A 12,897-nucleotide genomic window follows, 5' to 3' on the forward strand; every position below is an offset into this window, starting at 1 on the left:
TCTCCCCCACACCTCCCGGCTTCCCGCAAATCAGCTGCTTGCGCAGGAAGCCTAGGAGGGCTGAGAAGCAAGCGGCAGCTTCGCGCTCAGGCCCAAGGAGGCAGAGGTGAGCTGGGGTGGGGAGCAGTTCCCCTGCGCGCACCCCCCCCCCAAGCTCACCTCCGCTCTGCCTCCTTGGGCCTGAGCACGAAGCCACCGCTTGCTTCTCAGCCCTCCCAGGCTTCCCGCGTAAACAGCTGATTCACGGGAAGCCGGGTCGGGGAGAGAAGCAGAGCAGGACAGAGAGTAACTCAGGGGTGGAGGCGGAGCGAAGGTGAGCTGGGGCGGGGCAGGGAGCTGCACCCACCAAATTTTCCCCCGTGAGTGCTCCAGCCCCAGAGCACCGACAGAGTTGGCACCTAAGGCAACACTTTTGGCCGGTTGTTAAAATTAGAAGCCCTTTTAGAACCAGTTGTCCCTCACAGGTACCAGAGAACCGGTGTGAACCGGCTCCAGCTCACCACTGGATGGCACCTATACACAATGGTAAGTGAGTGGAAGAGGAAGGTAGGTAAGCGGTTGTATGTAGAGTATTAAAGCCACCCACCCAATAGCCAATGGAGAGAACAGCATTTTCCCCTTAAAATCTATCCTTTCACCAGAAGCATTTTCCCCCTCCTGCCACAGCTACCTTCATTGGGTTTGCTTTTTGTTAGGAGAACACCAATAGGTCTATCCTGGTATTGTTGTCCCGGGTACTCGTGTTGGTGTCGTGGTTCAGGCAAGGGGCTGTGGGAATTCAGTCTGTCTCGACTATGACTCCTTGCTTCCTTGCCATATCTAGGGTCAGGCTGATGTCTGTGACTGTAATCCCTGGCTGGGCTGTAGTCACCAGTGCCACGTTCATAGCTATCATCCCTATCGATGCTCCTGCCCCTGCTCCAGTCTCTTCTGCGTTCTCGGTCCAAGCTTCTCTCCCTGTCGATGCTCCTGCCACGACGTCCATCCCGGCTGTAGCTGCGTTCCCTGCTGTGGTCTCTGCTGTAGTTGCGCCCTCTATCTTGATCTCTTCGGTAGCTCCTATCAGGGCTGTTTCCCCAGCTTTGGCTGCGCCCTCCATGGCCGCTATGCCAGCTCCGATCACTATAGCCACTTCGAGCACTCCTGCCATCAAACTCTACTTGGTCATCCAGTACATCGAAAGCTCTATCATCATGGTCAAGAGAGGGGCTTCTCCTTAGAGCGGTGAGCTGCACTTTCCGTGGTCTTTTCACTACCTGTTTGTATTAAAAACAAAACAAAAACAAAGAAGAGAACCAGCACCTTTCTCAACATCCATTTTAAATCATATTCCAAATGCTGAAAATTTCAAATGCTAGGTCATAAAAGCAAGAGCCTCTAAGCAGCTTATTGTTCAAGAAGCTTTGTATTCAAAACACTGTGACGTGATATGGTTAAAATTCTATGTCAGTTGTTAGAAACATCCCCTTAATTTCATCCATGTAAACAGAGAAAGAGTGGGTTGTTGTTTTTTTTAATTGCTTTAACTGCATAAGTTGATAAAGTAATTTTTCTTAAAAAGCTTCTAAAAACTGCTGTGCCCAAGCAAACAATACTCTCTAGTTAAGGGAGGTAAGACGTGCAAAGCCTGTTTAGACGTAAGCTCTTTCGATAGGGAGTGTACGTTGTGTGTCTTGTACAGGGCACAGCATGTTGTCTCCATCTTAATAATAAGGCAACAACAGAAACATTAACTGTGGTTGATTATATGGTTAAGACACTGCACTAAGATTCAGGAGATCTGAGCTCACTTCCTGCTCTGCCACAGACAGGCTCCTTGTGTTACACTGGGCATGTCACCTGATCCCTCCCCGCTTGCTTCAGTTCTCCATCTGTAAAACAGGGATAATATTCTCCTCTCCCCACACAGAGTTTGGCTTTTTTATTTAAATTGCAAGCTCTTTAAGGCAGGGATGGTTTTACACCTAGCACAGTAGGTACTGATCTTGGTTGGGGTTATAGGTACAACTATAATGCAAAGAATTTGTAATTGTTAACTTACAATGACAGCCACTTTCCCACTTTTTCTTAACTGCTGCACTGCAAAAGAATGGGGAACATTTTCCATCAGGGTCCCATTAACCATGACCACCCGGTCGTTTTCTCTACAAAAAAAGCACATGATCAATTAGAAGGTACATCCTTTAATTTTCAAATTGAATTCCACTTTTGTTCTGAATGTCCTGTGCATTCACTAACAAAAACAGAACACAAGCTATTCTTAAACATACATATTAGTTTATATAAACTGAGAGAGCTTAAATAAGGCCACATGCTGAAGACTTCTTCCAGTTTTAGCAATTCATTGATTGTTTGTGGTTCTTGTTTTAAATGCCTCTGTGCGTGATTGATGGATGTGCTGATTGTAGGATTGACAATAAAACTTACAAGACAAGGTGGGTGAGGTAATATCTTCTATTGGACCAACTTCTGTTGGTGAGAGAGACAAGCTTTTGAGCTACAGAGAGCTCTTTTTCAGGTCTGGGATAGATATTCAGACTGTCACCGCTAAATATAAGGTGGAACAGATGGTTTAGCATAAGCATACATTCCAAGGTACCATTCAAGGTCAAATGGCCCATTTACACCCCTCCAGTTATAGGGGGGGAAAAAAGGGGGAAGGGGAGAAGACAGCTGGGTGTGTGTGTGTGAGTGGATTATAGATCGTTGTAATAAGCCATAAATCCAGTGTCTATTCAGTCCATGAATACATGGCTACAACACTGTATACAATAACTTACAAAATCTGCTAAGGGTCAATGGGTGCATTCTTTTAAAACCTTGACACACATTTTAAGAATTTTACCTCCAGCAGAGGTTTCCACAGCCACATTAGAACTACAGCCTTTATTCCACCTGATGCTATGGCTTGAACTGTTATAGCCACAACAACATTCCACAAATGTTGTCAAGCACTGTTTGCTTACAGTTCTTGGCAAGGTTATTGTACAGTTCTCCTGCCCACTCTGGAAGAAGATTTTTCTGTTGTAAACCAACCGTGCTAGCCAAAAGTCACACTCTGGGCATTAACCCCTAGCTAATCTAGGTGAATATGAGCAACTAGCTAAATTTTACAGAGGAAAAAAGATTAATCTCTAAGGGGATGTGAACAACAAACCTTTTGTCTGTAAAATTTCCCACCACTACAGCTCCATAAGTAGGTCGCCCTAGCATAGATAAAGCCATTGGCATTTTTACTTCTGTGTTGTCTGACTCCGGTCACAGCAGTTCTAGATGATACAGTCGCTAAAACAGGCAGTCACTGCTGGCTGGACTACATTAGCATCCCCACATTCCTATGGCTGGCAGAGCTACACAAGCAGCATAAATAATGGAAAATGTCAGGAAAACAGATCTAGTGCAGACAATGCCTAAATGAAGACATCATGCAAACATATTAAATGTGGAGGCAAATGGGTTCGGATATTGTTGTGCTAAGGGCCAACATTTGAAAGCTGATAACAAGGACACTGTGCATGTGAAGAAGGCTGCCATGAGAAGTAATGTCCTGCTAAAGTTTTTTTTTCCTTAAAAAACACACAAATAAGACATGCTTATGTATAGAACAATACAATATACCACCATTAAAGTAGATTAACTTGTTTATGAGATAAAGGAGAAAGAGGTATGATTTCATTTAAAATATGGTCTGTTGACACAGAAGTCTACAGAAAGAAACACCCTGGATCAAGTCGCTGGGGCAGGCTCTCAAATCAAATCTGCACCTTTATGAAGGCTTTATTCATTCCCTTTATCTGCAAAACATTCCAGTCATGGAGGATATAAGGAAGCACACTTACTGAAGTAATCCATCAGCTGGGCCACCTGGGAGTACATCGGAGATAACGATGGACGTTTCACCATTTTCAAAATGAGGGTTGTCTCTGCCACCGGAAACTGCAATCCCAAACCCTCTTTTTGAATCCTAAAAAAATACCCCACACACATACATAAAACTGAACACTATTACATTTCAACATGGAGACAGAGATTATGATTAAGCCAACAGACTGTAATCAAAGCGACACTCACTTCAGATAGAAAAATGCAGTTCATATGTACCGTTGCACAAACTAGAATGAAAAAACAATCCACAAAGTAACCAATTTGAGGTTTCCATTGTGAAAGTCAAAACCCAAGCAGGCATGTCATCCTGTGACCAATAAAAACGATGAGAGGACTAGTTGTTTCCTGTGTGATCTCTTGTTTTTTCCCCACAAATGCTAACAATTCACACTGAATTAACTGCCAAGTAGAAAGCTGCAGTTGATTAGTGAATGCTCAAGACCCTGGAGCAGTTTTTCTAGCAATTAACAACTGAACATGCAATGCTATCTAAATTCTAATGACTACTTCATGAAATGGACTATGCAAAATTGTTGCTGATAAAAAAAAGCTACAAATGTGTACTAAGTTCATAAGTGTCTGGTGTCACCATCCACCACCCCCAAGCAGTGCATTAATAGATCATGAGGTACCTATGCCAAACCTGCCTCTGAAGAAAGGGTAGGCTGTCGTAACATGGGGCTTTTGGGATGCTTGAATGTGAACCAGAAAAGCATATACTGGGGCAATGAAAGAGGAAGCAAGACTTGTATCTAAACCAGAACACCAATAAATCCTGAATGCAGAGAAGTACAACAGAGTGTGTATATATATATATAAACAGACACACACATACACACGTGCGCGCACACACACTCTACACTCATGAGTGTGTGTGTGTACATTCTGACTGATCATTTAGTACAGCTGGAGCCAGTATCATCTGCTATACTTAGTCACATTTCTGTCTTTTTTTAAAAATACCTAAAGTTACTTGTTACAAAGTTCACTATAACTGAAACATTAGAGAAGAAAAAAAAAATTTCTCTTCATATTTTCAGTTTAATTTATGTATTTCACAGCCCTTCCTGTGCTAGCCATACTCCCACTGACAGCAGTGGCAAAACTCAGTTCTCTCAGTAGGAGCAGGGGAAGGCAAATAAATAGTTTTATGAAGTTGATTTGACGCACTGAGCCTTGGTTGACACTGGCCAGGTTCAGGAGGCCTCAAGCTAAAAACAGCACAGAATTAAGACTTGATCCACTGAGAGAACTAATGGAGCTTGTTATCTCAACAAGCTTGAGACCATTTGGGCAGCAGCCTTAGATGGTGCAAACTGACACAACTTGGCCCAATGGAGCTATGTTGATTTACACAAGCTGAGAATCAGGCCCTTTGCATTTTTTTTTATAAATGCAAATTTATTACATAGTAACTTAATCAGCAAATCAGGGAATGCAAGGAAACAATGTTAACTAAACCATGTTGCGTGTTACAATATTTTCTATTCCTGTTTTCCCAGTCAAATGTGTTCTTTAGTGTGGATATAACAAAGTTTAAATGTACTATGTACCATCAAAGGCACATAGGATGTGCAGTGCAGCCAAGTAAACATTAGGTTTCAGAGTAACAGCCGTGTTAGTCTGTATTCGCAAAAAGAAAAGGAGTACTTGTGGCACCTTAGAGACTAACCAATTTATTTGAGCATAAGCTTTCGTGAGCTACAGCTCACTTCATCGGATGCATACTGTGGAAAGTATAGAAGATCTTTTTATACACACAAAGCATGAAAAAATGGGTGTTTACCACTACAAAAGGTATGCATCCGATGAAGTGAGCTGTAGCTCACGAAAGCTTATGCTCAAATAAATTGGTTAGTCTCTAAGGTGCCACAAGTACTCCTTTTCTTTTTAAGTAAACATTACTGTCCAATCCCCAGCTTTTGCATTTCTTGACTGAATTTAACCATTGTATTTAAGAGTGGGTTTTTGAAGTGGTTTTGCATTTATAATAATTAAATGTAATAATAATATTGTGCTATATTCATGGAAAATAATAATTTAGTATGAGTAATTTATTCTGCCTCTTCATGAATGAGGATAAAGTCATTGCCAATCTGTCTACATGCATTACACCCCCCCCCCCCCTTCAGAACTGAAACCACTGCTGATCTGATTGGGAATGTCCTCTGGATTTTAAATCTGCCTTTACATCTCCAAGAAACGAAAAGCTACACGCACTCCCTTTGTGGGGCCATACAGATGTGTGCTCAGTCTTCTGTAGCAGATAATGAAAACTAGCAGGTCACTGCATATAAGATACATTATTTCCCAAAAAAATTACATTAAAAGAATATTAAGGTTGCAAAGGCAACCACTCAAAATTTAGGAAACCAGAATTAAGGCTGCCTGTGCAACCTTAATTTGCCCCCTTGCATGTATGTATTATGATACAATCTTCAATTATAAGATAACATGCTATTTTTGTAGACTCCTGCCTTATTCAGTGCACAGGAGAGATGATGCTCTGTGAACGAATCAGGGTTGTGTTGTGAAGGAGGCTGTTGTCTATAGGACCTCTGCCTCATTTGAGCAGAGCAGGCAATAAATTGTAGGATAAGGAAGCTGCAACCTTTAGCTGATCCCCTGGCCATCCAAATGGCCTATGGGGGCCAGAGTCAGGCAGGACAGAGAGAGAACATCAGAGCTGCTCTATTTTGCTCCGGGGCCTGGCATGTCCAGGCAATGCAAAAGTGTGTAGAACCATTCTTGTAGTCCCCAAAATGTACAGAAATAAAATTTGTTTTCAAAAGACATATCTGACATTGCCTTTAATAGAGGAAAATTGAGAGTCGTACGTGTTGTACTATTCTCTCATATAATAGCAGCACGTGCATTTGATAATTATGATTAAGGCTAAGATTTAGTCATGGGTATTTTTAGTAAAGGTCATAGACAGGTCACAGGCAATAAACAAAAATTCACAGCCCCTGACCTGTCCATGACTTTTACTATAAATATCTATTACTAAATCTCTGCTCCTGGGCCCCCATGCTCCAGCAGTGGGGGCTGACTGCCTCTGGTGGCCCACTGCTCTGAGGCCCTTGGGGATGGCTCTCCCGATGACCTCTGGGGTCGCCGCCCCAGCCACCCCTGTGGCTGTTGCTGCTTGGGCCACCCCTGGGATGGATGCTCGGGCGATCCCTGGGGCCGCTGCTTGGGCTGCCCCCAGGACTGCTGGTGCTTGAGCGCTTCCCAGGGTCAGCTGCACCAGCCACTGCAGCTGCAGAAGTCATGGAGGTCGTGGAAAGTCACGGAATCCATGACTTCCACGACCGCCGTGACAGAATCGCAGCCTTAATCATGATTACAATAATTTTTATATCAGATTCTACTCTTCAGTATAATGGTATACATTTCCATTGATTTCTCAATGTATTTGCAATGCAGCTCCACATCTGAGATTATGAAGTATCCCTGGTAACTGTATCTGCTAACAGGGTTATCCTGTTTTTTAGTCAATTACATATTTATCTATTTGGCTGGTACATATTGCATTTAGACCGTCATTGCTCAAAACCGAACAGTAATAAAGATGGCATTTTAATGGAGTCTTTTAAAAATAGATTTAAAAAATCATGAGAATTTTGTGATTACCCAGCACTGAAAAAACCTCAAGATGAGCAATATCCATTTTGGTCAACAAAAATAACCAAGTTTCAGCTCCAAATATGTTAATAAAAATTGTAGTAGCACATGTTTAAAATAAAAGGAGCAATAACGCATCTGAAAACTAAAAATATAAACACACGCTCTCACCTTTTGTAAGGTCACAGTGTACTGTTCCCATATCAGTTCTTCCATGCCTGGGGCCTGTAACACAAAAACCAAAACCAAAAAGCAATTAACCAACAAGCAACATAAACAAATAACTACCCCAAAATAAAATCTGGAAGGTTCCATTTCAGAAACTGTTGAAACAACTAATTTAAGTATTCGATGGCGTCAGCTATAGAACACATTTGTTTTTATGTCAAATGACAATGAGACTAAAACGAAAAAAATTGGAGAGGGAATGTATATTTTGAATTTAGCAGGTTATATATATACACACACACACACACACCTTTGTGTGTGCACCCGTACATACACTCTGGTAACACACTGTGCAGGGAATATTCCCAAGGCCAATACAAAATAAATCACAACGTATTACCATTAACTGTCTGGATTCTGAAAATGGACAAAATATTGCAAATTCAAGACCAAGGGCAATTTAGAATCCATTCCTAATCAATGACTGGAAATCTGACCTTGAATTCTACATCATAGTTAATAAGATTCCAGTGCTAAAGAGTATTTACAAGTGGAAACCCCTCCCCAAGATGCTAACTTAGCAGCAATAAGTTTTAGGAAGAAGAAGAAAAACATCCAAACCTAAGTAAATAAGAAAAACTCAGCACTGATGTTAGGGAGCCAGGGTAACAGACTTGGCTGGATTACATCTCCCATGACGCACCACAGTCTCCCTTCTTGCTGAGATGCTGTGGTGCATCACAGGAATCACATGTAATCTTGCAGTGTGTCTGGCCCACAGAGAAAAAAGAAATAACAATCCCATGGGGCACCAAGGTAGCATTTCTGAATGGAAATTTTCTGTTTATGAACAAAAACGATGTTCACTTCAGTTTGTCTACTGAAAATAGACATGTTTCATGGAAAGCAGACACTTTTTGCAAAAAATTCTGTTACACAAAACCCCAGTTTTCCATAGAAAAGTAGTTTAAATAGAACTTTGACCAGCTTTAACACTAATCAAGAAAGGAGTAGACGTGAAGGAAGGAAGTGTATAAGTGTAGTGTTTTTAGAAGTATAGTTAACACTACAATAAGTCTACCTCTATTAGGCTATCCCCATCTTAATTAGCTATTTTGAAGTGTACTCAACGTTTCCAGTACCATTGTTTTATTGCAGCAGCAGACCATTAAGCACACAGTTGTTTCTGTTCTCTTGGATGATCAAAGACCCCATGAAGCGTCACAGGGAAAGAATTCACACAGCGGATTCTGGGTACACCTGGATTAGGTGGTCGTGTTTCACTGCGGAGGTCACTGGATGAAAAAAAGCTTGTAGTCCCTGCTCCAAACATTATTTAAGGAACACCCAAAATATTCCTTACTCTTATCAAACAGTTTATAATACAGAAATACATCTTAGCATACATCAATACAAACATCTTTATATTAATAATGCACCAATACTGTCTCTCTAAAAATGGATAGATAATCTCAATTTTCTATTTCTGAAGTTAGTAGATCCTACAAATCAAGATCTAGAACTACAAGTAATAAAAATACACTATAAAAGTCAAAGCAGAGGTTTTATGGAGGGAGGAGGTAGTGTTAAAACCTACAGAAATAAATATTTTAAAAAACATCTGTCTTCTCATCTAGCCTAGTGAGACAGAGAAAGAGTTATGGAGTTAAAATCATTACTATTAAAGCATTCTTGCCCTGGGTTGAGTAGATTAACCTACTTGCTGAAACACATGGTCAGTGAAATCATCATCTGTCAAATAATGGTGCTTCCAGCTATCCCATGTCACCAGCTGGCCAGTAGAACTAGACAGTTAAATTTCTGCTGCTAGTTGCCACTTTGTTGTCTCTCTCTACCTTCTTCCAACATGTGGGAGAACCCTGCACAGAAAAAAATCCTTGGGAACTGATGCGTTTTCAGTTCTGCTTTTCTCATTTGTTTGTTTGGTTTTTAAAACTATATGTAGCACTGGCTTGGGAGCAGGGGGATCTCAGCTGTCATTTCCATCCTGCAGTTTCCCTTGAAGAGAGCCTTAAAAATGTGAGCAGATATCAAATGATCTCTAAAATTGGAAGGACAAGCAGCTGGGCTCAATTTCTGCAACAACAGGCTGTGGGCTAGTCGTGGTAAAATCTGAAAGGACTCCTCCCACCAACAGCCAAAACATTTTTAGTGTAAAATGAGTCAGTCAGTTAAATTTGGTGTATATTTCAAATAGTCTTACTGTCCCTCCCCTCAAGATTCTGAGGCCGGCCCTGGGCATATTACGGTGTCCAGTGATGGAGAGGAAAGGAATAGACTGGCCAAGGTCAGAGGAAGCAAGCTGACCTAGGGAAAAGGCTCCATGTTTCAGAACACAAGCCATGCGTTACAACACAAGGACGCTGAACGAATCCTGAGCCTAGCCCAAAGAATGCTCTAGAGTCTAGAGTGATGAGGAAACGGAGGTAGGGAAATGATGTAGGGTTTATTTAATTTTATTTATTTATTTATTACAGGTCTGTACATTTCTTGTGATTAAATAAAGAGCAATTCTGTGTTAGATTTCTGTGGAAAGTGTCTGTGTGTTATATGCTATACCCACCATGGGGCCCCTTCAAAACGTAAACTTTGGGTGGAGTTCTGGGAGAAGGTGTGTAAAGATACAGCAGTATTCGGAGGGGCTAGCACTGGTTCCAGGGTCTGGGCTGGGGACCGCCTGGTCACAACTGTCAGGACAGGGTGCTAGACAGGATCTGCACCTTGAGACTGTGCCTAGGGACCTTAAGACTGGGACAGTGCCTGGCCTTTGTTCGGACTCTGGAGGCTGAACATCCAGCAGCGAAGTTTTTTCACAGCTATCTGGTAGAGTGCCAGCAGTGGAGACTGAGCAGATCAGTGTCAGTGGAAAAGGACAGTCATGCTTAGAAATATGTTAGCTGGTCATGAAAATAAATCAAGGAAGGAAAAATCTATTACCAAGACAGGACAACTAGTTCTTGACATACTGATAAAATTACACAGGCTATATAATGTACAGTACTGAATGGTCACCTTGGTAGTCTATCAGGCCCTGAAAACATCTGCACTGCCCTAAATCTCCAACTAATAATCTCTTGAACATTATAAAATGTACTGCTGCTTGCCAGTGCTGAGATGCTAACCAATACTGACAGATTAATGGAAAGAAGGAGAATGAGAGGGAGGGAAAGACTACAAATGTTACAAATCACCATCTGAGGAGCTCTGACTGTATCAGAACTAGGATTTAACCCTCTATCAAAGAGCAAAATTCCTGCTTTGTTAGAAATCAGTATCCTAAAGCAGAAGATGTGTCTCTACTCTAAATGCACCAAGAAAAAAAGCACCTTTTATTCTTGAGACTTTTTCATGTCATTGGCTAGCTGTAAAGAAATGCAAAGGGAGACTATGGTTTTTGTTTCTTTTAAAAAGTCTCTCAGGAACACAGTGGTTACTGCATTACCCACACACAGAGAAAGAACTGCTGACAAGAGGCACAAGCAAAAGAAAAGAACCCTATTTATTTGTCAGATTACTAAAACTATTTGGCGAGTTTACTCAGGTTTTTCCTTCAACTAGAACTGTGGTGTTTTCTATATAAATGAAACTTACTGTAATTAGCCAATAATGAGTTCAGTAGTGACTTCAGCCAGTACAATACTTCTAACTAAAATATCAGTATCAGGATTTGTTTAAATATTCATGGTGCTCAGATACCAAGGTGACAGATGCCTTATTAATAGCTAGAATGGACGGATCAGTAGCCCCTTGATTACGAAACTATTCAAGGGTGGAAATTTTGAATGACAATTTGCTAGAATAAAAATTACACTGTGTATAGAACACACAACCCTTGCTGATAATGATCACATATTTATACAATTTCTTATTACTGAGTTACCAAACACACACTTAAAAAAAAAAAACAACAACAATACCTGGGTGTGAAAGTGTAGGGAGGGCTTAGAACAAGATATAATGTAAAAACCAACTCACGTGCCCTTTTAAAATCCTCAACTTTTTCACTGCATGTGCCCACATTCTCTGTAGAGCTTGAGCGGTCTTCATTGTTGCAGGGTATATAATCTGTGCATCCCAGTCTTTTCATCAGTTTCCACCACTCAACAATGTTATGTAATTCTAATACAATAGTGGCCTACATACTCAACAAATCCTGCTGTCATTTCACACAGTAACACATCAAAACACAAAGAAGAAAAATCTAATACCTAAGCAAGCTCCACTTATGAGACACAAAAAACAATTAAGACAATTAACTTTAAATGTCTCAACACAGATTAATATGCATGAGGTTTTTTTAATTCTAAATCGTTAATACTTATGATATTTTTTTCTATAAATATACCAGAAACTTTAAGACAAGATTTGCATTTGTGGTTATTTAAAAAGTCAGACTATGCTAGTAGTATTTTATAGTAATAACCTGTGACCAGAATAAATCTTAAAGCTGAACTCTTAGGCCCCAATCCTTCAAAATCTTATGGACCTGACTAACTTTACACAAGTGAGTAATCCCACTGCTCTCAAGGGATTACTCATGTCGGTAAAATTATTCATATGCATAAATGCTTGCAGGATTAGGGCCTTATTTAGCTCCAGCAAACAAAAAGTGAGCAAAATATTAAAGAGGAACCTCATGCCAGTCTCTCAGTGACTTGCAAATACTGTTTTGTTTTTTCCTGAATACTAAATCAATAAAAACAGGACAAAAAGTTAGCCATACACCCTAAAGAGATCACTTTACTGTAAAATAAACTATCAGTCCTTTATCAATGAATGCTGTAAACTTTTGCAGATTTATACCTACAGTCTTTCCTCCTAAGGTTTATATAAGAAAGCTTCACAGAAAGTTAACTTAAATGTCAAACACAGAGAAACAGGCATTTGTGGCAAGTTTAACATGTTCACACACACACAAAATAGCATGTATATTTCATCTTTCGGTGTTGGAACACATTTGTAAACTGCTGAAGATTCATGCAACATTGGAAAACATCAGGTCATTTTTCCACAGGACAGGTTTAATGCAAAGCCCTGCTTTGCAAGCTTGCCCATGTAATCTCCTATATTTCTCTGGACTCACCAGGAGGGCTAGAATGGAAACAACATTGAGTTCCAAGACAACTGCCAACAACGCATTCTACTACATCAAGGACCATTTCTTCACCACCAACAAGGAAAAGTTGTTTTGTATGA

General features: G+C 40.7%; 1 protein-coding gene and 1 long non-coding RNA gene across 17 annotated transcripts in view; one reads left to right on the top strand and one right to left on the bottom strand.

Annotated features, from left to right (window-relative positions):
• LOC140911684 (uncharacterized) overlaps positions 1 to 12,897 on the top strand; it is a 100,772-nt gene that overhangs the window by 45,819 nt on the left and 42,056 nt on the right. For 2 of the 6 annotated variants that reach the window (XR_012159083.2, XR_012159084.2), the window contains one exon: positions 824 to 3,682. The exons of 3 other annotated variants lie outside the window; for them this stretch is intronic. This is a non-coding gene — a long non-coding RNA (uncharacterized LOC140911684). One more of the 6 variants, XR_012159086.2, reaches the window with a different exon arrangement.
• The window catches only part of TJP2 (tight junction protein 2), a 94,304-nt gene that overhangs the window by 21,901 nt on the left and 59,506 nt on the right, over positions 1 to 12,897 (bottom strand). For 8 of the 11 annotated variants that reach the window (XM_073345179.2, XM_073345180.2, XM_078852885.1 and 5 more), the window contains 4 exons: positions 7,684 to 7,737; positions 3,840 to 3,964; positions 2,042 to 2,144; positions 671 to 1,256 (listed from right to left, as the gene is read on the bottom strand). In XM_073345179.2, coding sequence (XP_073201280.2) covers positions 671 to 1,256; positions 2,042 to 2,144; positions 3,840 to 3,964; positions 7,684 to 7,728 — 859 coding nt within the window. In that variant the 5' untranslated portion in view covers positions 7,729 to 7,737. Of the gene's footprint in view, positions 1 to 670; positions 1,257 to 2,041; positions 2,145 to 3,839; positions 3,965 to 7,683; positions 7,738 to 8,822; positions 8,976 to 11,676; positions 11,933 to 12,897 lie in introns of those variants that run through there. The other 3 variants (XM_073345175.2, XM_073345182.2, XM_073345181.2) reach the window with 3 other exon arrangements.

The sequence above is a fragment of the Lepidochelys kempii genome, chromosome 5 (assembly GCF_965140285.1).
Source record: "Lepidochelys kempii isolate rLepKem1 chromosome 5, rLepKem1.hap1, whole genome shotgun sequence".
Taxonomy (NCBI): Eukaryota; Metazoa; Chordata; order Testudines; family Cheloniidae; genus Lepidochelys; species Lepidochelys kempii.